The sequence below is a fragment of the Mytilus trossulus genome, chromosome 13 (assembly GCF_036588685.1).
Source record: "Mytilus trossulus isolate FHL-02 chromosome 13, PNRI_Mtr1.1.1.hap1, whole genome shotgun sequence".
Taxonomy (NCBI): domain Eukaryota; kingdom Metazoa; phylum Mollusca; class Bivalvia; order Mytilida; family Mytilidae; genus Mytilus; species Mytilus trossulus.
Genome location: NC_086385.1, coordinates 40,820,883 through 40,847,239, shown reverse-complemented (window position 1 = coordinate 40,847,239; position 26,357 = coordinate 40,820,883). Strand labels below are relative to the sequence as shown.

General features: G+C 31.9%; 1 protein-coding gene across 1 annotated transcript; it reads left to right on the top strand.

Moving 5' to 3' along the window:
• The first annotated feature begins 4,523 nt into the window (after window positions 1-4,523).
• On the top strand, window positions 4,524-23,220 carry LOC134695146 (uncharacterized). The gene is made up of 13 exons (XM_063556347.1): window positions 4,524-4,588; window positions 9,166-9,244; window positions 10,962-11,045; window positions 12,026-12,106; window positions 13,058-13,153; window positions 13,950-14,006; window positions 14,635-14,706; window positions 15,674-15,736; window positions 16,219-16,540; window positions 17,285-17,464; window positions 18,012-18,304; window positions 20,370-20,983; window positions 21,845-23,220. The coding sequence occupies exons 2-13, from the start codon at window positions 9,168-9,170 to the stop codon at window positions 22,138-22,140; spliced, it is 2,235 nt and encodes a 744-aa protein (XP_063412417.1). The 5' UTR covers window positions 4,524-4,588; window positions 9,166-9,167; the 3' UTR covers window positions 22,141-23,220.
• Window positions 23,221-26,357: the final 3,137 nt, after the last annotated feature.

Sequence of the window (26,357 nt, the reverse complement as noted above, 5' to 3'; positions counted from 1 at the left end):
CAGTCGTTGAATATTGATTAGTGTCATAATTGATCAGGTCGATGTTTGTATCCCAAGCTAAGTTTAGACGATTTTGAAAGGGAGATAATCACGATGATTTTCAGAGATTAATGAATTTATTTACGATTTTCTTTGTATATTGAAATTTTTAACAAATGATATATTTTATCGTTACTATTTGCATACGTTTGTCCCAATGCAGACTAGTTCACGTTCATTTTCTTGTATCAATCTGTAACTTCCTTATGACGAAGTGAAGCACATTTTTCCAAGCACAAGCTAGTGCTACTATGTTAAAGAAAGTTGCACACAGCGTGTCCCTGGGAAAATGAACCGTTGCTTTATACATGTATTTCTGTCTTATGTTTGTCGGTAATTTTCCGTAATCCTTCCAAGCACAAGCTAGTGCTAATGTGTATCGATTATTAGCACATAACAAGTACCTGGAAACATTTTGGACATGGGTGGTACCTTTTGAGTTCTTCTGTATTTCTGTGGTGAAGTTATTTCCGACTCCTCTCCAAGCACAGGCTAGTGCTAATGCTTGTTTATCATTTGCACATAACAAGTACTTGGGAAGATATCAGATTGATCTGAAAATCTGTCGACTTAGTCTTCGTCTTCGTCTCGCTTTTCTTTTCCATTTTCTCTTGATGTTGTGATGCTAAACCTTTGATCTCTCTCCAAGCACAGGCTAGTGCTAATGTTGTATTTTCATAAGCACATAACAAGTACCTGGAGAGATCTCAATGTAATTTTCTCGGCTTCTCTGATGTTATCAAATTTTCATCTGTTTTTTCTTCTTCCTCTAAGATGCAAATTGCCAGTCCCCTCTCCAAGCACAGACTAGTGCTAATGTACATTTATCATTAGCACTAAGTAAGTACCCGGGAAGATCTCAGCTTTATTTTCGACTTTCTTCTTCGGATGAAATATTCGTTCTGACAATCTTACATCAAATCTTTGTATTTAAGGTCTAAGGTGTCAACAATTGATAAGTGTCATATCGCATCTCTTCGTTGAGCTTCTGATGTTTTAGAACATATGAGACAGTCGTTGAATATTGATTAGTGTCATAATTGATCAGGTCGATGTTTGTATCCCAAGCTAAGTTTAGACGATTTTGAAAGGGAGATAATCACGATGATTTTCAGAGATTAATGAATTTTCCCCATATTTGAATAAAAAAAATTTCAGGTACATAATGTATAAAACACTAAATGGTAGCTCTATTGTCTTTTATGTTAAATTTTGAAATTTAAAGCACTTATGGCAACCTTTTCTTAGTTTAAATACAGTGGCATTTATTTAATGTAAAAACTGTACAATATTGATAATCCTGACTTGTCCTGAAAAACCCAACATACTTTAAATTGCACATTAGAGCATACTGGTTCCCGAGAGTTTGATGTTCATAAAAAGGAACTTCTGATCTGAACAACAGGCCAAATGAGCCCTCCTATCATAATTTCATATCTTTCCGACCGGGTCTATATTTGTGGTTCTATACCTTCAATGTAAATTTCTCGGCTTTTCTGATGTTATCAAATTTTAGCTGTTTTTTTTTCTTCCACTAATATACATTTTTAGTGACAATCCCCTCTTCAATTGCATAGTGAAAATACCATTTGTACATAACAAGTACTACCGCTTTTGTTTTCCCCTATTAAACTTTGTACTTTAACAAAAATAATTGAGTAAAGGGAAAACGGTACTATTTATTCTGCTATAGGCGACAATACTAACATTTTCTAAATTACCAGTTTTTATTATAAAAACCTAGATAAAACAGTTATGAGTGGTTTTAGTACTTTGAAGCCAAAAAGTATCATGACCAAATTCCAATGTAGCTTGTTTATGTTATCCATGCCCACCGTCATTTTACACCAAATTTATGAAATTTTGGAAGCATTTTCAAATAATTCTCTAGAAAATATCTCAAAAAGTTTTAAAATTTATATTGTAAAACACACTGCAGTTATTCATAGATAATAAAAAAAAATATATTGTACCCTTACATCCAATCACAGCCCTCCTAAGTTGACTTCCTTCACCTGTCTTGGGTACACAAAAGGCCAACCTAATGCTGGGAAAATGTAATACTACCGTTTTCCCTAAAGTTATCCTGTCAATTACTACAGAGTCTGGCAAAAATCCACATAGCATTTCATTTCAAATAAGAAAATTTACATCACTATTGCACCCTTTAATTTTTTTCTTTGTTCAAATTTTAGTAACCATGTTACCACAAGTTCCCAAAGTAATCTATATAGTAAAACCAAATAAGAAACAAATTATGCTTCAAATTCAAGGGAATACTTTTTTCTCGACCTCCTTTCGTATGCAACCGGTTGTGACGTACGGATGTTTAATCGCAAAAATGATCAACATGACATGCGATTTTGCTTAATATATTTTCAATTTTGATATATATTAGTACTCTAAGAAACGAAGTTTACCAACCAGACAATGTCTTCAAATTGGTCAGACATGACCGAAATCGTTATTTGACTACCTATTGATGTTATTGCAAATGTTTTAATAATAACTTGAACATTGTACTGAATAGACACATAGAAACAGATCATCCAAAATAAAATTTAAAATTCACAATTCTGCAAAAAGCCAAAATCTTCTATCGAATCGTTATTGCCCTTACATGATAATTTTAAAATCTTTTCCAAATGTTTAAAATTTGCTTATTACCTCGAAAACCATAATAGATAAATACAAATTTTGGAAAGGAAAAATTATTACAAGAATAGGATCTATAAGAATATCAAAATGGCTGAAATTGTCAGTAAAGATTTAATGATGATTAAATAAAGTCCATTGTTGACGATGCAGGCGATCAACACAGGCTCTTAAGCCTAATGTTTGTTAAAGTTTTGATTTAGTTTTTTTCCAAGATAAATTGATTTGTTTTTATCTGATGTGTATATTTAAATGTACAAACTGGGGTTTCTTTCCTTAGATAAAGTAGCCACAAATTGATGAATTGTGTTTGTTTTCTCGTTTGAATTGTTTCACATTTTTAACTTCATGCCTTTTACAGTTAACTAGGCGGTATGGGTTTAAGTCGTTGTGCCGTACGGTGACTATAGTTGTTAATTTTTGTGTAATTTTGATTTCTTGTGGAAAGTTGACTCATTGACAATCGTACACATTCCTTTTTTATATTTCTAATAGATGTGTTAGAAACTGTACTAAACAAATATTTGCCTATTAAACTTTCCTCAATTTTTAAATGGATTTCGTTTGTTTTTCTTAAATAAGAACTGAACCTCGAAAATGAAAGAAAACGATTGTTTTTAACAAATACATTGAAAAAAGTAAAATCACAAAAATACTGAACCCCGAGGAAAATTCAAAACGGAAAATCAAATGACAAAATCAAATCATAAAACACATCAAACGAATAAACAACAAATGTCACATTCTTGACTTGTACAGGCCTTTTCAAATGTAAAAAATGGTAGATTGAACGTGGTTTTATAGCGCTAAACCTGTAACTTGTAATACATATAGAAAAATAAAAATCGTTCAAGTTGAACACAAACGAAGATATCGTTAGTGTGTTTTTTTCACGATATCCTTCTACACTGGATAGATGAACTCCTACATACCCACGCTGACTTATGTAACCAGATATATGATTCCATACATACATTTTGTGTACTAGTATCCCTGTTGAGATATTTAAATACATGATATCATACATATCCCTGCTAGCCCACTAAAAATTAAATGGTAGCTCCCTAATCCAACCATCATGTATGGAAATTTGAATATTCGAGTTAATATCAGAAATTAAAAAAAACAAATGCACAGTTTAAATAATTATATTATAGCTTTAACCGTAAAACATGAAGAAATATTCGCAAACTATTTCTCAAATCATGAAAAGGAATATCAGGAATCCTCAACATGTTTTACTTGTTCATTTAGTATTTCTTTCAAAATCATAAACTCATTTAACAATAACACTCGTCAGATATACTTTTTGATCGAGTGAAGAACCATTAATTCCTCAATAAAATTTCAATGGTATAGCAAAAAAAAACTGAAATCAAGGATTTAAAACTAAGGAAATTCATGAAAACAACCTGATGACCTCAAACGTTATAAAACAAAAGAATGAGTGATTAACATCCGTCACATTCCTAACTTGGTACATGCATTTTGCGAGGAAAATGGTGGATCAAAAATTATTTAATAGTTAGACTAAATCTCCCACTTGTATGATAGTAGTTTAAAGTTCCTAATATTTAGTAATGATACTATTTTTAATTCATGTACTATTTTAAATCTGACCTTGTCTCCCCACAAGATGTTTATCTTGATTTTAATAATTACACTACACGTATTGTGTTTTAAACATATATACTGCTACATGTAACCTATATAAACATCCGTAAATAGCCTATTTCCTCGAATCTTATCGTTAATTTATCTCGCTCATTACTATATCATTTAATAATACAAACAACATAACTAATTACTAATTACGATGAATCCAACAAAGCGCACAGTCCATTTTTGATCAGAAAGCCCGAACCTATCAAAGATTCAACATCAAGGAAAACAGGTAATTCTGGTTTTAAAGTAACCTCATATGATGTGTTTTTTTTAATATTTATGTGCTTTTATACGGTTTCATCTATTGCAATTTTTTGGTCTTTTTTGCTTTTATAAAAGCTGATCTATTTGTATAAGAAATGTGAAATATGAATTCGAACTGAAAATACGAACTGTTTCTGAAGCAAGATCATACTATTGTAGTTAAGAAGTAAAAAGTTTAAAACAAAAGGCATAAATGCCTGTCATTATTTTATTTAAAAAAAAGGTGTGGTGCGAATGCCAATTAGACATCTATTCACAGGAGACCAAATGACATGGACATTAACAGCTGGTCACCGTAGGGCCTTCAACAATGAACAAAACCCATACCGCATAGTCAGCTATGAAAGGAGGCCCCACAATGACAAATGTAAAACAATTTAAACGAGAAGACTAAAGGCCTAATGTATGTGAAAAAAATGAACAAAACCAAACATTTAATAACACATCTACAAACCACAACCATAGTATTAGAGGCTCCTGACTTAAGACACATTGTTTTATAAAAAAACATTGAGAGCTTCAAACAACAGAGCAGTTTTTTTATGATAATTACTGAACGTTAAATCTTGCAATATAAGAGTTGAGTTGCAATGATAATTTTTTTTTACTGAATTTTCCAAATTTATACAAGCACAGAACTTGACAATTAAGTGTTATTTTTCAAATGTTTTGATGATAGAACTCTTACACAATATTTTTACTGATTCTTACTAATACATTCATAGGCGTAAAATCTGGTTTATGCATTTCAATCACATTTGTAGAAACCCGGATCATGGCATATTTAGCACTTTCATTAACTTTTCGGATGAAACACTTTACATTCAACAACAGACGGGTTCGCAATGAACTAACACATCTCACATTGACATCTTCGTTTCTTATAGAATGACAGAATTATTTTATTCAATTATAATACTTTTTCTGTTAAGTCTGTTTTTATGTTATACATTTGACGTGAAACTGTACGTATGTATCCCGTCATACTTTGAACCACACATTATTTTATTTATTATTGTTACACTTACTGTTGAGTCTGTTGTTTGCTATATCAACTTTACAGGACTATGCATGTATGTATGCCTTCATACTTTGAACGACAAAATTATTTTTATGTCTACCTGTGCGAATTTCAAACGCGCATTTTTACACCAGCAATGAAAACCTTCTTTCCTTTACGGGTAGACTTTATATACATAAATTAAGTGGTACAAGAAAAGCAAAATGAGTATGTTAAATTCGATGTATGCCTTTTTGTGATTCTTAGTTACATTTGTTGTTTTCATAGTGATAATAAGATGATAACACAATATTGACTGCTGTACCCCTATTTTTGACATTTTTACCCTTGAGTATGTTTGTTTTGTTCATACATCGTTGACAATGTAATGGAATTTGATGCGACTGTCATACAAGTGAGAGGTTTAGCTAGCTATAAAACCAGGTTCAATCCACCATTTTCTACAATAGAAAATGCCTGTACTAAGTCAGGAATATGACAGTTGTTATCCATTCGTTTGATGTGTTTGGACTTTTGATTTTGCCTTTTGATTTTTGATTTTCCTTTTTGAATTTTCCTCGGAGTTCAGTATTTTTGTGTTTTTACTTTTTTCTTATGTTTGTAAAAGATTCAAAGTACAGTTCGAGATTAACCAAATGCAGATATAACCCATATAAATTATCAACAAGAATGTGTCCCTTGTACACGGATGCCGCATCCGTACTATCACTTTTTATGTTCTGTAGACCGTGAAATTGGGTCAAAACTCTTATTTAGCATTTAAAATAGAAATATCATATCATAGGTAATATGTGTACTACGTTTCAAATTGATTGGAATTCAACTTCATCAAAAACTACCTCGACCAAAGCGTTTAACCTGAAGCGGGACAGACGGACGAGCGGAAGGACGAACAAGCAGACGGACGCATAGACCAGAAAACTTTATGCCAATGAATGCCGCATACAAACTTTTTTGTCTTAAAAATGCATTAACTATTTGCTACTGAAAGCAAACAAACAAAAACATTCATTTGAAAACACACTGCTTTTATCTGCTTCAACTGTTTCACTTCACAGTTTTGGATCTGGATTTGTCAAAAGAAAAACTTTTTTAAGAACAACTTGTTCCCCTCCCATTTTGACAAAAAAAAATCAATCAATTTAAATACTATCTGAAATACAGAGTGAGTACAATCAATCATACCTAACGTAGTTTCACTAAAAAAACAGTTCCGAAGACACGAAAACTTTCTCACCTGGTTTTTGAAAAAATAATTATTTCTACCGAACCATTAGTTTTTCATACTCTTGTCATATGCATCTTTATGATATCCTTTTCATACAAATTTCATAAAACAGAATTAGTCAATTCGATGATTTGTTTTTTTTTAAATTTCAGTATTTTTACAAACTTAACAAATGTTTACAAACAGAACTCTGATCAATTATCTAATTGTAAATGACAGAGATAAAGTTTGAATAAATTCCAGTAATAATTATTGAATAATATTTTTAAAGTACTTTAATTGATAAAGCATTTTCATAACATAACAACAAGAACAATGATGAAGTGTCAAAACTTGGCAGTATTTACATAAAACATATTAATTCACAATGGCATGGCCTTTAATACAAAACGTAATATCAGATGGTCATCACTGTCTAATTAAACTATATACCTTATTTTAGCAAACGATATTTTCCAAGGTCAAAGTCCAGTTTTATTGTCCAGGACGTTAACAACCTTGTTCTAATTATAAATGGAAGAATTAATTAGGTCATCGTCATAATTTATTCTGTCAAGAATTATTAATAAAATTTGATTTACGGTAGATGGGGATTTAATTCAAAGGCTATTCTTAACATTTTGATAAAATCAAGTGTTAGGCAAAAATGTGATAAAACGTAGCCACGTATTTGGTTTTGTCTTCCAAGCTACAGGTGCATGGTCTGCAAAACTTGTATTTTGTAAGAAATGATATACATAACACATAACTTTTTCTCTCAAAGTTGTAAACACAAAATAAAGGAACTTAAGTGTAGAATTTTGAATAAAAAATGAGAATATAGTTCTTATAATGTGAATCAAGAATATAAAACTAGAAACTATTGTCGCAATCTCGTTTTCTTGATACGAAACAAAGAAGCAAATTTACTTTAAAAATTCTGAATAATCTCCCCTAGTATGACTTACTTGAAACAATTCAAATACAAAACAAGTCACATATTTGTAAAAGCTCGTTGTTAACATAACACCTAGCTCATCCCTTGATTTATACTTAACAAATACATTAATTTTTCAAGATTTGTTCAAGACTCTTCTTCAGGTCTCCATCCGATTGGCAGCAAAACCCTTGATATAAAGTGGGGCGTCCGTTTGGTTGATCGGGATGTATCAAGTTCGCAGCTATGTTCAGGTGAAACGGGGCTGTTAAAACCAAAGGATCATGTAGAGAGAGTACCATGAAACAACTCATTGAGGGGTCCTAATGTGGTCTTTATAAGGCAAAATGTTTGTCCCTATTAACGATATATTTCTCATTTTCTAGTTGCAGTCCGAATTCCCCGACCACCATCCCAGATGGCCTCATTTACAATTTTTACCGATTATATTATTGTTAAATAAAACTAATATTTTCCTCAATATGCATGAAATATTTGTAAATGAATGTTGAACAAAAATAATCAACCAGTATTGTTCAAAATGAAGGCATGCAGTTAAAATGGCGAGTTGATGTGCATATAGTTTCCGTTGATGCTACATGGAGTAAGTACGTGTTTACAAAACTGTTTCAAGAAGTACAGAGGCCCCTCAGGTGTCAAGTTATTACATATTCATAAGTTAATTGTCATTATTATCACATTATCATCAATATTTATTTTTAAACATAATAATCAAGTAATTCAAATTACAGGTCTAGATCATTAAATATTCAAAAAGTCAGGACATTTTTGGTAATCGCATGATAATATTTTTTGTTTGAGATAGAAACGGATCCATCAGCTGCCATCCACCCAAAACTCCTTAAGGGACGACATCAAAAGATCAATGTAGGGTAAAAGAAACTTAAATCAAATAGTTTGGGGGGTGGGGGGGGGGGGGGGGGGGGGTGGGTAAAATTCTGCAAGTTTTGTATATCTAAATTGGATTTTTACATATATCCCTATTGGTAAATCCATTTCCCCCAAATTCAGTTAAGAGGGGTGTGTTGGGGTCAGTTTAAAAACTATGTGAATTAAGTTTTTTTTTTATCCTACATTGAAATTTTGATGTCGTTCCTAACTATTCACAAAAGTTGAATATTTGAAATACAACGGCTTCTCTACCTTAAGAATAAATTACCTTAGCAGTATTTGGCAAAACATTTAGGAATTTTTGGTCCTGAATGCTCTTCAGCTTCGAACTTTATTTGTCCTTTTTCCCCTTTTTTTTTAGAATCGAGCGTCATTGATCAGTTTTCGGTAGACATAACGCGCGTCTGTTGCACATACAAAATATCAATCCTGGTATCTATGATGAGTTTATTTATTTATATCTAGCAATGGACGTTTTAAATAGAGCACAGACAGACCAGATGATTCAAAAATTGGCAGAAATGAGGGAGAGTGTCCTTAAAAAGTAGGTACATCTAATTCATAGAACAACGAGTATATCTCTTTATCTGTGTTTGGTCGTGGCGTTGTCCACTCATTTTCGTCATTCAGATGATGTAAGTTATAGAATATAACCAGTCAGGGGCATTACTTAAACAAGTAACAATTAAAATAACAATATACCTATACAAGTAATGTTGAAAACGAGGCTATTTTAAATATAACTTATATAAGTTATTTTTCTGAATATTATTTTTATAGGTGTCCAATAATACAGATTTTACTAGCTTCAAATAATTTTCACAGTCATCTGGTTATTTTTCCCTTGATATATAAAAACTAATGCTTCTGAAACACTAATTAACTTTCTGACGCACTTATCTTTCATATCGTTGCTTCTGGGTCAAAGATTGGTCTCATGGGACTATTAAATTATCATTTTCATCTAAAATCTTGAAGGTAGACTGATATAAATAGATAGATACCTGTGATATAGTTAAGACCTGAAGTTATTTATAATTTGTAACACAAATCAATTACCTATGTGCATTAGATAAGTGAAATTTCTAATTTTTTCAAAAATGTATAAAATAACTCATTCAAGTAATATTTTTGTCATTATTTTTAAAGTAACCCTCTATCACTGTACTCCTTTCAAATCTTATAAATTCGTTATTTTATGATATAAAATGTTGTTTAAAATCATGAAAACTACAATTAATCTATGTTTCTATTGTAATTTAAAAAAACTCTATTAAGTAATTATATTATTTCTAAAAACAAAAATTACTTATATAAGTACTTAAATAAATTAACTTGTTTAAGTAACGCCCCTGACTGATAACTTATTTGTTAATTACCCTGCATAATGAAGACTATGCAAGTACTGGAAACTGTTAAAGATGCGTGCAAAATCGACAATCTTTTCAAGTGAATGAAACGATTCCAGAAATTTTACAATTTATAGATACTAGTCCAGTGGAACTTGTCTAATCCGACACACTGGGACCAGAAAATAAATGGTTAAGCAGGGTGTCGGAATACTCAGGTTTTATTGCAAGGATAGGTCTATTTAGGGACGATGAATGTGTTGGTTAAAGCTGAATGATGAATACTCAGGTGTCAGTTTAGGCAGGTTACACTCTATACTGAAATAAAATGTAGTTTCGGTGGCTGACTTTTCTAATTAGTCGAACTACTGTATCACTAGCCTGTTAACACTGAAGGTATTTGTTCGAATCCTGTTTATGGCAGGTGCGCTTGACTTTAATCTGAAATGAACAGGCTTGTTAGTTTTCCTACCAAAAGTCAGTGGTTCATTCCGAGTATTCCGTCTTCTCACCAATAGAAAAAGTCGTGAAAATGGCATTTCACATAAATTAATAAGGACCTTTTAGATAATATCAGAAAGTTCTACCAGATGTAATAAGGTTTCATACTTTACACCTAACGTTAGATTAGTTGAGGCTCGTTCAGAAGAAAAAAAACACTTGATAAAACCATTACTAAACTATCTTCTCAACAGATTTGAGTCCGATGACTAATGCTAATCATGTCGTTAAATGATTTAGAACTAGTTTTGAAACTGTGGTAAAACAATGAACTAATTTTACCAATTACACCTCATTAAAATCATACCATAATCATCTGTATTATTTATACATTGTACCAACAATTGGAGATCAAACTGAAACTTGTTTTGATTCTATATCCACTAATAACACATTGATTTTTTTTTGTAGAAATGATGCGCCTTCAACAGAAGAACTATTTTTGAATGAAAGTATAACGAACGTTGAGACATATCTTAACATACTTTCGGATAGGTATGTATACTGTGTTTGTGTCAATTGTTGAAAAAAAACTGTCCTGTGTATGACTATTACTTTGGTCCCTTCCCCAAGCTAACACACATATTTTTATAAGTTCAGAACATCTTAGACTTATTTAAGTTTTCGTCAATATTTCTCTACAGTTCTGTCTAATATTTGTACATTATTTATACCATTGTATTAGTCAGTCTAACTTTCTTTAAAAGCTTAAATGTTATCACTGATATTGCAACGGTAGATGAAAAATGTAAAATCACACAAATACTAAACTCCGACGAAAATTCAAAACGGAAAGTCCCTCATCAAATGGCAAAATCAAATGATTAAACACACCAAACGAATGGACAACAACTGTCATATTCATGACTTGGTACAGGCATTTTCAAATGTAGAAAATGGTTTTATAGCGCTAAACCTCTCACTTGTATGACAGTCACATCACATTCCATTATATTTACAACGATGTGTGAACCAAATGGGTACGGAATATATGTACAGCAGCCAGCTTTTGTGATAACAGAAATCATTTTTTTATCTGTCTAATTACACATTAGAATGTCAATGTTGTATTTCTTCATCGCTGCTAATAACCATATTGACATTGCACATAGAGTTTGACATTGCTTAGAGTGTCATCAGAGTATCCCACCATCTCTGGCAAGACGATAATACTTCGACTGCACTAGATGCGCGTTTCAGCATGTTATTGCCTCTTAACTCTTAAAAAAAGACAACAGTAGTATAATAGGCGATGCTCGATGCCAATATCTTTAGCAACTGTTTATAAGTGAATCATATGGTTTTGATTGTTAAAAACGTTAGGAGAAAAGAGGTCAATACCTTTGAGAACCGTTTTAACAATCGGTCATTATTTTACGGGAAAGATCCTTCTTTAATACACACATAGTGAATTTATTTCACAATAGTGAATCACACCAAAAATTTCAAAATATAGATGTATTATTTGTATTTAGGGATGTCATTGAGTATGACAAAGAAACTTTGGGAATAATTCAGCGATTGAAGCAGAATCTACGATTTCTATCAGAAAACAGGTAAGTAGTTGTTTTGGTCCTTAATGCTCTTCAACTTCGTACTTTATTTTGCCTTTTAAATTATTTTAGATTCGGGCGTCACTGATGAGTCTTTTGTAGACGAAACGCGCGTCTGGCGTATATACTAAATTTAGTCCTGGTATCTATAATGAGTTTATTTACATTGTTTTGCATTAGTTGTTGTAATAAAAAAATAAAATCCGCCACAATGTTGCATAGTCTCTGGCATCTCAAACAAACTGACGTCATAGGAACTGCATACTTCCGAATTCAAACCTACACACTTGATATATTTATACTTTTCGTACGTTCCTGAAGGTTTTACGTTTGTTTAACGTGGGTTTTAGAATTTACAACATGAACATTTTAAGGTACTAAATGTAACATTTTTGTTTATTTTGGAGAAATCACAAACTAATAAAAAAATTAAAATAAAATTGAATTTAACATGGATTTTTTTCCTCTTATTTACGGATTGGAAGAACGTGGAGACTAACCTTTCAATATATTTTTCAACGTCCAATGTAAATCACCAGAATTAACTAAATGTGCTAGAATAAAAAGCAACCAAATTAAAAAACAAACTGATACGTATTACATTTTATAGGGAAAATAACACTTGTCTTAAAATTTGCGCAAATAGTTTTTTTCATTTGATACAAATGCTGTTATATTGAACTTAAAATAGTAATTTAAGTTGTAAAATAGGAACGGAAGATACCAAAGGGATATTTAAACTCATTACTTGAAAATGCCGTGACAGACAACGGAAAACGATCAAAAGAAAAAAAAAACCCAACAGTATACAAAAGCACAACTAAAGACTAAATAATACGAACTAAACCGGAGTTGATATCAGGTGCTCCGGAATAAAGCTTTGAAATTCGGTAATATATAATAATTTTACATAATTTCTTATAAATATAATATGTTTTTTTTTGTCATCTTCAGACACGCTAAATCAGACTTTGATTTCAAGATGATGGTGGGCAGATTGACAGAAACGCTGAATACGATACTACAGAAAAGAAAAAAGTCTGATAGCACGTACGTTCTTAAGATAATACCAACTATTACTTGGTGTTTGTAAGTATTTTCTGTGACTATTTGCGTTGTAACGAAAGGATTGTACTGATTGCTTATATTACATCATTAAATACATGAAATTATTGCATTTGAAATGCGCATCATGTGCAGGAGTTACAGAAGTGTAATAGAAATGTGACGCACTGTCTCCTTGGCTTAAAAATGAGGCTATATGAAAGAGTAATGTTATGAATCAACTGATGATATTCAAGATTTTATTTAGATAGAGCCTGTCTTTGATAGATATCATCCAAAACTCATATTTTACAGATCATAATTTGAAGTCACATACAAACATTTTCAAACTTCTATTATTGTTCTATTACATAAACTTACCACCAGCTAACTGCTATCCCGTGAATTAAGAAATTGACATATCCTGTATGTATCACAATATTCTAATTCGAATAAATCAACAAACCTATACAAGTATATGTATATGCACGTCTGTTGAAATTGATCCATTCGTTCAGAAATTAACAGCGAACTTTTCTCTCCGTAAACAAGATGGTGCTCTGGAACGGCGAAGAGTTTCAGAGATTAACAGCGAATTCTTCTCTCCGTTAACACGATGGTGCTCTGGAACGGTGAAGAGTTTCAACCCCACTAGTGTAACATGAACATTTGAATTAAACCAGGCTTGTTAAAAAGATGAACTAATAATAAAAAAAATGTCAGTGGTTCCTTTTACGATAATTGACCATTTTTAAATAATCTTTATGTGGTAATTTTTCCTTTCTATTTAATACACATGCAGAGATCAAGACGCAGTCAAAGACGTGCTAGATGGAGAAAGCTGTACCGACCCCTTCAGGTATGTATTAACCAATAGATACTTATTTATACTTTGATATTTATTGTCTTTTAACCCGGGAAAAAGACAAAAGAATACGTTATCATGGAAGCCTCTATAGAAATTAAAAGCTTAGTACTGTGAACTTAGTCTTACTATTTCGATACAGACTACTTTTAATAGTTTGCATTCTTATTTGCAATACGGTATGGTAGAACGTTGACTGTCCTGTTCTTATGGGCTACTACTGGTATATCAATAACAAAAATGAAACCCCCCTCTGAAAAAGTTAAACAAACGAATAAAAGAATGACGGCCAAAGTTCATGATTTTCAGATATAAGCTATTGCAAACATTGCGGAAAATGATTTTATCTAGAATTTGCAAACAAAATATTGGCCCCTTTTTCATTAAAAAAGTATGCAAAATAGTATAGAGAAAATAAAATTGATTTTTATCAATTCACATTTTGGTCTTTTAACATAGTTCCAGATTAAGTTATGCAATTAAAACTCTATTTCTAAATATTTGATGATACGTATGGAGTAACGCTCCTTCATACAATTTAAAATCTATATTGAAGAGATTTAAAAGTACAAACGAAAGTAAACATATTCTATTGTTCTAAACGTCTAATTTTTATATTCAGGTCAACAGATAATGCTCAGACATCAATGGCAATGCAACATAAGGACAAAGGAAGAACACCAGATATTATTGAGTATGTGAAGCTGATTATAGATATAGGAAGATGTGGTGTGAGTGCCAATGAGACAACTCTCCATCCAAATAACAATTTATGAAAGTAAACCATTTAAGGTTAATGCACGGCTTTCAACACGGAGCCTTGGCTCACACCTAACAACAAGCTATAAAGGGCCCCCAAAATTACTAGTGTTAAACCATTCAAACGGGAAAACTAACGGTCTAATCAGTCTATGTATGCTTTACACTAATGGCTAGTTATAGGTTTTTGAATCGTATAACCTGTCTCAAACTAGTGTTGTAGCTGAACAGCAGTTGAATGTCTGGATTTAATTACATCTAGTTTTGTAACTATTGTAGTTATCAGATAGATGTTTTTGCATTACCCATATGCACAACATGAACTCGACTATTTCTGCTTAATTGAAGTTCGCAAAAAAATGTAATATAGTTATAGATGTTGTAGTTGAACAATATTTCACAGAAGATGTTATTGAATTTAGTCAGCTACAACTGTAGTAATTTACTATTTTGAAAAGGAATTCCCATAAGTTTGCAATACTTTTTTTTCCAACTTTACAAAGAACATCAGTGATTAACGGGTCTAAGTAGTCGAGCTACTATATCACTAGTTTAAGGTCTTTAGTTCGAATCCCGAACATGGCAGGTGCCAACTTCTCCTAATAATTTTCAGTTTCCATATAGAAGATCCGTGGTTCTCTCCCTCATTTAAGATTTCCCGCCACAAAACATAACGACAGTCCTAAATTGACTTGAAACCTCAACCAATCAATCAATCTATTTTTCCATATGAAAATTTTGTGAAGACACACAGCCATCAGTCAATGACGTGGTAATCAAATAATCAAACTATATTATTTAGTTTATACAAATCTTAGATTCATTTTGCATACCACAATTTTTTGTAACAATGTTTCTGGACATGGTGCATATCTTTGTGTGCATTGTTTTTTTATTCAAAGGTCAACCTATATTGACAAGCAGAAAGCAGATGAAAAACGTACTGAGATTCCGCCTGTTCCTGGGTATGTATGGACTTTTTCTTCCTTAACAACATCAGTATGTTTTAAAGACAAACTGAATAATAGGGAACACGCATAAATACAGCTACTAATACCTATAAACTATTAACCTCTTACTCAAAGTAAAACACCCCTCACCACAGGGTCGACTGTCATTTCAAAATAGATGCAATGTTTTTTCTCATGCCATATAGTTCAAAGTTTTCATATATAAATGAAAGCTTACAATTGTTAGGAGGCGTCTTTAATTAGTCGTTGCGAGATGAAGTCATGTTTTCTAATAAAATAATGATTGTATAGCCTGTTTTAATATTTCAACGTTAATTTCTGTTTTTTACACAGTTTGGTTAGATTAATCTACACTATTTTTGGGGCTTTACAGAAATTAATGCCTTTTAAAATATAAAAAAAAAGCTTAACAAATACAACAAGATATATTTTACAAGCGCAGTTGACAATATAATTATAAATTCATTCCATTCTAGAGCCTTTTACGATATTGGTTGCGGAATTCAACTCTACTCAACTTCGGATGTCTCTAACATAATCCAAGCTATTCAATGGAAATCAGACGATTTCCAACGGTCTTATAAACCAGATGCAGTGTTACAGAACTACAAGTTTGAGACAGATTTTTTCCATATCGCGCCAAAAGATCCAAAGGATAACCGGAATTTTCCAAAAGATAGTTCAGGGAAGATATCTGTGAGAGTAAAGCTGCCAAATGACATCAACTATCAGTTTCTGCTTTTGAAGGCCTACATTAAATTTGGACCCAAGTGGACTTTGGTCGACGCTACTTTAAAGGTATTTTGTAGAACTGCATTAAAAGAAAATATTCAAGGAGTTTTTCCTTTTTATGTTACTATGCTGCATTCAATTTAGTTCAGGTTAACCTAAGAGCTTTCCAATTGTAAACTGACACATCCTCGGCTTTCAAATATTTGGCTTTAAGCGTTCCTGATGAAGATAAATATCCAAAAAAGCGCTTCGGACGCATGAAATAAAAAAAACCGTGTTGTTTTCAATATTTTTTTCATTTTTACTTTCCATTATTTAAGCGACGCCTGCATTTGAAATATACATATCTTTATTGATACGATATTCTACGGCTTGCATTTCCAGTCATGATTTCTTTGTTAGAGGGTTGCTGCTAACAATGGAACCTTTACATCAAGCGTTCTTAGTAAGGAGTTTAAATCTTCACTCCGAAAATCTACCCAAAATTCCTACACCTTTAGCCAGAATTTTACTTACCGAATTTTTAAAATCACTACATGGTTTTGTTTTTCATTAAAGTTGGAATTACTTGAACTAAACAATGCTCCCTGTAAATTTGAAATAAGTAAATGTTCTAAAATGTATTCTGTTTTTCGTTTATTTATTTTTATCAATATCAATGTAGGAGGCTGGAGATGTTGATGTATTTTTATTTTAAAGTTGATAATCGTGCCGACAAAGGATGTAAATTGATTAAGAGAACATACCATTCCGTAACACAGGTAAACATGATTTTTCTTAATCTGATTGTTGTTTTCTTTTCGATTTCAGGATAAATCAGTGACGTTTCAAGCTGTTAAATTAGATGCACTTTGTATTGTATCAAAACCATTAAAAGAACGTGTAAACATCTTACCAAATGGTTGCAAGTATGTAGCGCAAACCGACAACAGAGTTGAAGTAACCTTTCCTCCTGGTGCAGTTGAGAATGAGGAATCTGTAACGTTACATGTACGTACAGTATAAACATTCTGAATTCGGGTTACTGTGGGTGCATTTATTTTCGTGTTAATCAATTTTAATCGATTGAGAAAGATTATTCGTTAATATTTGATTTCGTGATTTTACCATAGTTTGCTTAAATCCCTATAAAATTAATTCTTTGAATGTTGCATTCGTTCTTCCCTGGTACAAAGAAATCCACAACATTGTTACCAAACAAATAATAACGAATTCATAGTCGAATCAAACAGGTGATGAAATTTATACAATTATTTTTCGATAAAAAGATCATGTCTTATTGACAGATTTATAGAAAGTAAATGAATAAAAAGGCGTCAACAACGAGCATATGTAAGCACGACAATGATAGGGTGCCTGTTTATATCGTCTGGACCTTTACAAAGATACATTTCTTATCTATGTCTGTCACTGCAAATGCATAATTTAATAAGAAAGATGAAAAAAAATGTAAGGGTTATTGCACTGAAATTTTATCTTTTATAATATATCAACTTCAAATTTTGTTTTTTTCATCATTCAAAAACATTTTTGCTAGGTCATTCCTGTGAATAAAGCAATTTTGCGAAGACAGTACGAGGAACGGAGTAAAAATGGAGAAGCGATTCTGGCAATTTCTGATTGTTTGTATACTACTGGGGATACAAACCTAAAGCAGAAGGTTCAAGTCAAACTACCACTGAATGATATCAGAAAACCCTCTGAGTCAGATGAAGACTATGTGTACAGACTTTTCAGACAAAATACACATGGACAATTTACATTAACAGATAACGTGGTTACGGTTGATGAAAATCATACTGCAGTTTTTGAGACGGACAAGATTTCTGGGTATCGGCTAGCATAATTAAATTGTGTAATTTTAACATCAACATGGTTGATTCGCAGTTGAATGTATATTTTCAAGTGATATATTACGTCACAGTCTTTCAAAATCTACAAAAATATAACAATATCCTCACAAAGGTATCAAATATACGTATGAAGGAGATTCATTTATATATTTCTGAATTTAAAATCCATTACAGGAAATTCAACAAAAAAATAAAATTTTCGAATTGCTTGACAAAACATCAGTTCAGAGCTATAGTATAGGGCTGTTGATACCTAATGGTTTTAGTACTCAAAGGTAGAATCGTCTACTGGAGATAAAAAAAACCTTTTCCCCACAATCTTAAAGGATGTTCAGTATACCCTTTCAGTCATTATTGATGGTTGAGGTCTGTATCTTAATATATAGCAAACATTGCAGTGAACAGCAGACAAAACTGTTGAAGTTATTGGTGTACATGTATTGAATACTCATATGATGTGTGTTCCTTCCCTTGCATTATCAGCTTGTAGTTGTAAAAGATATTGGCATGCATATGTTGTTTGTTTGTCATGTTAAATTTCAATTTAAAAATATGATATGTTTAAATAAGAAGTAAGGCTCCGGTGATAAACATGTGTTACTGTATGTGTCATTTAATCTCTTGTGCATAGCTGTGGCATTGTCAATCTTTCCATTATCAGTTTTTGTTTGTTGTTCTTCTTTTGATATTTTTCTTTACTTCTTAAAGTTGTTGTGTTTCCCTCGGTTTTAGTTTGTGATCTGAATTTGTTTTCTCTCGATTGATATATGACTTTTGAACAGTGGGTTACACACTATTGTCTTAATTTATAGTTAGACTCAAACCCTGTACCCTTTAATCGTCTCATGTAGAAAACGAAATACTCCAGTTCCATGTCAGTTATAGATTTAAAAAAATGTAGCTTAACTTTATAAAAAGTGTTAGTTATTAAAGGAATGACTGTATTTTTTTTTCTGTCTATGAAGAAATAACATAAAAAATTTGGTGCACACTGAATGACGCGCGTAACAGGTTATTTAACAGTGTGCACCACATTTTTTATGTTATTTCGAAAAGACAGAAAATATTACAGTTATTGTTTATAATTTAATTCTAAATTCCATTTTAAACAGTAGAAAACCCTGAAAAAACGTTGATGTTGTCACGGTCACATGACTAAATTATGTCTATGGGCTCATAACAAAATAACGTCAGATAATCAGAACTCGAGTTACATCCAAAATTAAATTATAACTAGTTTTTAATCAAAGACAACATTTATATTTATATTTATTTTCAAAATATCAATGTTTAATCTATATTCCGTATACATATTTGATAGAAACATATGTTCCAGAGCGCAATAGAAAACAGATGTAATAGCTATAACAATGTCTAACATAGTCAAACTAGATCAGGGATGATTGCCTTTCCGATAGCTGAAATACATACATATAGTTGTGGTCCTCTATTAGCAATATCAATTAGCTTTTATCAAGCTGTATCAATAAAGACATGTAATGGTTTTTAAAACACCATAACATGTGGTAGAACCAATAATTTATCATTTAGATTATACTGCAACTTTACGAGCATAAGTACCCACCAAGTGTTAAAAAGTGTGCTATTTTGTTGTCCACCGACCACGTTTTTCTAAAGCAGTCTCAGCAGTAGTTTGAATATTCCTCTAGTATCTTTCACCGCCTTTTAAGCAGGTTACAAAAAGGTTAAATTTTAAAAACAGACTGTAATAGCTTAGTCAGAGAGTGTTGCATAACATGCACTGTTCGTAAATATACTGTATACATTGTATATCGCGTTGAGCCCATTCCAGTCCACTGCTAGAGGATTTACTTTGGTGATTTTTAAGCTGCTCGATATAGTAAAATGAGGCAACATTCCTATTTTTACATATTCGCGTTATTGTTTTACTCACGATTATCAGTTAGTTAACAGACGTAAAGTTTAACATCAGTGTATGCCGTCCTACTTACAACTGTATGTCGCTATACTCTGTATTAGCATTAGAATGTAAAATTAAGCGTCTATCCTTTTTTTTTTAGAACAAGCGTTTCTCTCATAGGCAAGGATGAACTAAAGAAAGGTCCACTAGAAATATCTGGAAACATTGAGGAAATGCATGGTCATCAATCCATCTGCAAAATTCTATTCTTTGTAAGTGAGGTGACGTCACGTGGCCTTACAGTTCTGCTCGCTTGTATTGAAAAATCAAAAATGCAAGCGTTTTGCCAAAACTGTGAAGAGAGAGGCTTCCAACTTTTCAAGAACTGGATAAGCAAAGATTTAGTCTTCAAACCACAAATCAAAATATCCATCAATCTTAAAGGATGTTTCAGTATGCCACGTTTCTCGTCAAGGAAACGATTAGATATGACCTTTTTGCCAAATTCCACAGAGAATTTTACAAGGTTCGTAGTAGAAATTAAACCAAAAATGGACCAAGATGTGTACGGTATTTTGTTACTCACCAAGGATCAGGAATTTTTGGATGAAATAATTTATAATACACTACTCAACAAAGAATACGCAAACGCTTCATCTTCCAGAAAACCAATTGACCGACAAAGATCACAGCGGTCTGATCTAAGGACAACCAAAGGAAAAAGTTTTATAGACAGGCAACCGACTGTTCCAGTTCGTCAATTCAGCGAAGATGGTAAGGAAAACAATACAAATAGTTATTCTATTTCTTACGCATACCTTAAGATATACACTTCCAATGTTATCTAACCTCAATACAAATAAATACAAAAAAAAAAATAACAGTAGCTAGTTTGAAGGAACTATAGCTGATGTATGAAAAAGAATCAAACATTTTCAGTGGCGGATCAATAATTTGTCATAAGTGGGGGCCCACTGAGTGACCTAAGAGGGAGCCCGCTCCAGTAACGCTTGAATGATTCTCTATATAAGCAACCAAATGTTTTCCCAATAAGGGGGGGGGGGGGGGGGCTCGGGCCCCCTTCCCCCTCAATCCGCCTCTGCCTTTGATAAGAGAATTATTTGTTACACGTACGTCTCATCAAAACTGTTGGATTGTAAAGATTTTAAACGACCAAGTGGCATATCTAAGCGAAACATTTTTGGCGTAACAAACTTTGATGTTGTTTACCATTTTCATTTCTCTAAAGAGTTTCTTCATCACAAAACTAAAAGTCACGAATCTTATGTTGACATTGAATATCACTTATATTCTCATTTTTATTAATTGTCTGCAGTTGAAATTATGTTTGTCCTATCTATTCCTATGTTTAACTGTTTGTTTGTATTGATTTGCTCACTGCTAAATTTGTAAAAAATCATTTTGTTTTGATACTTTGTTCAACTTTTCGTTAAAAAAGATGGACAAAAGACACCAAAGGGACAGTCAAACTCATAAATCTAAAACAAACTGACAACGCCATGGCTAAAAATGAAAAAGACAAACAGACAAACAGTAGTACACATGACACAACATAGAAAACCAAATAGTTTCGTTAATACTCATTCATATAATAACAATTATTTGTACTTCCAGATTTCTTGTCAGAAAAAGGCATTATGGCTATAGCAAAATTGCTTAATGCAGACAAAATGTTTGAAACTGTTCTTAATCTGGATATGAAACAAGTTCAGTATGATCAAATTTGTGAAAAGTTTCCATCGAGTAATAGACAGGCTTTCACATTACTAAAAACTGCACTCGATCAGTTGAAGAAAAACAAAGTCGACAAGTTAACATCCGCACTTGAAAGTGCCGAGGAAGGGGGATTATCTGAAAGTATTCGTCAGATCTTTGAAGAGCAAGGAGATCTGTCAAAAGTACAGAAGTAACATGGACAGTTTATTTGGAAATTTTTTTATCACTACCTGTTATATAACTATTCAAGCAATCGAGTACATTATTGGGTTTTATAAATAAAGATTTTAGCATTCAGATATGACAAATACTGAAAAATATTTCCAACACATCGAAATAATTAAGTGAAGATTTCATTTTTAAACTATTTAGTTCAATTGCATTTATGTTCTCTCATAGGAACAAATCAGAAATATTTTAGAATCATTAGAACTATTTTCTTTGAGCAAGGCATGACTATAGAGGAGAGAAATTGAATATTTGAATTATGTCTTATTCATAAATGTTTTGAGGATATTTCATGAAATTTAAAATTAAGTTCTTGTCTAAAGGCTTATCTGCAATTCTATTGTAGGATACAATCTGTTTAAGTATGGCGCCTGGTCATTGTCTTAAATCGAATTATAAGAAGATCTATTACTTATAATACGATTAATAGTAACCATTCCGAAGCAAAATCTGAGTCAACACAGATTCCGATAAAATTTCCCTGGCTAAATACATTCATACCATTATTGTATGTGCATTGTCTATTGGATTGCAAATGGTCTGTTAGTCTTTTGATATTGGTGTTGATTGCTCATCGATAATGCATGGTTGAGTTGTGTCACATACATATTTGTATAATAATTTTAATATTTGTTTTTATAAACAGAAGAAACATAACTTGTTTTTTTTACCAAAGAATCTGAAATCATCTCCAGTTATTTCTTAGGCTTCGGTTGCTCGGTGATACATTTCTTTTCAATAGAATGTTGATGACTGTTGGGTGTCTTTCCGTCGGTTTTCCGTGTTTTCCCATAGCTATGTTTGTGTCTATTTCACTCTGTGTTGTGGATATATTGTTGGTATCTTTAGACTCCTTTGTTTTAATATTATGAAAGCCACATAGATTTAATTCGATAAAAAATGGGAGAACATACATGTTGATTGCTTATTAAGAGAAGTTTGAAAGAGATTGAACAGTTAAAAAGTGACAATTATAACATGTATTCGTTTTACCTATTTGCCCTTATTTTTATTGTACTTAATCATGTATATCAAAGTAGATTGAATATATAACACAACTTTACTAATTAAAGTCATTTGATACTAGAAAGTGTAAATATTTTGATTGGTATGTGTCACTTTTAAAGGGTTAAACAATGAATGTTTAGTAGATTGATATAAAAATGATTAAACATCTAAATAGTTTTCCACACTGAATATGCTGGACTTTGGTTTGAGATTTTTTATACACATAATGTATCCTCAATCTATTTTAATCAGAATTTGAGGAAGTAGGGGTGTATCGATGTTCAAATTTAAAACATTCGCTATCAAGTTAGGAATTAGAGTGATGTACAAAAAGAGCACACCGTGTGAATCGACAGGAGCAAGACGTTATAATTTGTAAATAAAATGAGAAGCACAAAAAAAGACTCAAACATGCATAAAGAGATAAAAAAACATGGTGCACAACATTCGATTTGACCGTTCCTGATGAGTGTTTTGAAGACGAAACGCGCGTCTAGCGTAAACACAAAATTTAATCCTGGTATCTATGATAAGTTTATTTCTATACATCCTTATCATAAACACTGTGAGACATTTAACAATGCAATATATACTCAGATATGTTCTACTGTTCATGTGCATAACTTTTCAGCAAATTATATTTTTGGGCACATTGATAATTTAACGGTTGCGGTAATGACAATAATACCTTTAAATTATCCTGATACATTTGTTAATAATATGAATCCAATATAAATGAGAGAAGGAAGGAATAGAAAATCAGTACACTTTATACTGTATTGAAACAACACTGATATTTCTATTATATTCATCGTGTGGATCACATAACTCTATCTTTATCACATCAATGACATATATAAGTTACCGCAAATATGTTGACCCGTGAAACTAAGGATGTAACACCTCTTTTAAAATACCACTAAAAGATCATGATCTGATTAAAGATCCGTGTATAATGAGTTCTTGATGATTCGATCTCACGATATGATAGAACGAAATAATGTTGTTTAAAATTATATTGAATACACAAAGAAGAGTTTACATTATCGTGGGTTACTCATAAGCTACAGAAAGAAACAAAATATCAACCATAAGGGCCTTGATAGGGCAATTGTTTTCTTTTATTCTTTTTATTACTATCAACGGGTCATTTATGTAATACGTTATCAAATATTGGGTTGAAATATGTAAACATTGAGATGTTGGGTGTACGCAAATGCGCCTGTCAACCATCAACACGTGGTCTTCTATAATAGACATATGTCAATATTGATTGGAGTTTGATATGACACCCCAATTATACTAAAAGAACACAGTAATGTATAACAGTTTATCCCGTAGAAAACTATAGTCAGAACTGTATGTCCTTTTCATTAATCTGTCTTTTGAATTTGATTCCGATTTAGGTTTAATTTGCATTTGTTTACAGCCTTGATGGTATCGTGAACGCGTCTTCAATCGTGGTTTCAACACTGGCCGTATCAAAGAAAAGAGTGTTTTATTGACTGTTTCTACATGACAAATAAACACGTGGCATCAAGGAGAAATGACACTTGTCGGCATTGAGGCAAAATATTTTGTTTATGGTAGGATACCATCGGTCTCGGTTGACTGTCACCTTATGAATCAGCACGTTAAATGTCTAAATCAGCCCTTTGGTCTATTATAACCAGGTTAAAACATATATTATATTAGCTTGTTCCAATCATTACATGCTTGAATTGCCACTATAATTGAAAATGGACACCACCGACCGTCATACCAGTGAGAGATTAGCTATCTATAAAACGGGTGTTAATTCACCATTTTCTACATAAGGACATGTTTTATCAAGTCAGAAATATGACAATTGTTTTCAATTAGCTGTATCATGTGTATGTACAGGGGCTTTTGACTCTGTCATGTAATGAATGAATTTCAATTGGGATTTTTCTTGGAGTTCGATATGGCTGTTATTTAACATTTTATCGTGTAGTTATGAATCGCATGTTAAAAAAAAATCACCACAATACTGAACGCGGAGTAAAATTCATATAGTAAAGTCCCTAATCAAATGACAAAATCAAAAGCTCAATCACATCAAACAAACAGAAACGAACTGTCATATTCCTGACTTGGTACAGGCATTTTCTTATGTAGAACATAGTGGATTGAGCCTGGTTTTATAGCTAGCTTAACCTTTCACTTGTGTGACATTCGCATCAAATCAGCAATAATGATACTTTTGTCATAACAAGAATGTACGGGATAAAAAGGAATCAACATAGCTTCCAGAATAATTACATTCAACAGAATATAAAAAGTATTCACCGTCTACTCGGTAATGTTACTTAAAAAAAGATAAGTATAGTTAACAAAAAACCTACTACACCGATTACACGAATTTTAAATCCATTGTTTTCAAAACAAATACCGATATATTTGTTTATTTCCGGTGCAATGATTTTTTAATATCAAATTACGGGTATTGCATATTGATTGATGACATCACTTTTAAATTAATCCACCGTTACAGGTATTTCGATTGTAAGAGCTGACCTTTTTTTTTACATAAATTCTTCATACTACGACCATATACGCTAATAATGGTTATCATAATTATAGTTCATTTCACGGAATGCTACTCATTACAATCATATAATTAAAACAATGACACATACATTTATTAATTCTGAGACAATTTCAGTTATTACACGTCTTTTGTTGTTGTCAAAACCAAAAAACAAATTTACAAATTCTAGATTCATCTATGTATTTCTCTATGAGTCCATTATCACTGAACTAGTTTACATTTTTTGTTTAATTGCCGGGATTGTCTCGAATTGAAGACTCGTAAGTGGCCTTCGACTGTTATCTGCTATTTGGTCGGGTTGTTATCTCTTTGAAACATCCTCATTTCCATTATTAATTTTAGTACAAGTTGTCATTTTTTTCTATTGTTGTAAAAACATGATTTAGAAATAAAACCCATTTCGTATAAATTGTTCTACCTTTATCAATTGCATAATATTATATTGCCCACTGAATAATGGGAAATTTTTGTAGATCTTTATTGAATTTTAGAATGAGAGAAAAAATGTAAGAGACCCTCGCTATTAAATGTCCGTAGAAATTGTTTCCTGTTCAAGTGTTCACTCTGCCAAAAACGTTTTACTAGCCATCACAATTTTTAAAA

What these genes read in the sequence shown, in the direction of transcription:
- LOC134695146 (XM_063556347.1), top strand. Translation starts at nt 9,168, where the DNA reads ATGGACGTTTTAAATAGAGCACAGACAGACCAGATGATTCAAAAATTG. An exon ending in CTTAACATACTTTCGGATAG is followed by an intron (nt 11,046 to 12,025) that starts GTATGTATACTG and finishes ATTTGTATTTAG; the next exon opens with GGATGTCATTGAGTATGACA. An exon ending in TGGTCGACGCTACTTTAAAG is followed by an intron (nt 16,541 to 17,284) that starts GTATTTTGTAGA and finishes TTTCGATTTCAG; the next exon opens with GATAAATCAGTGACGTTTCA.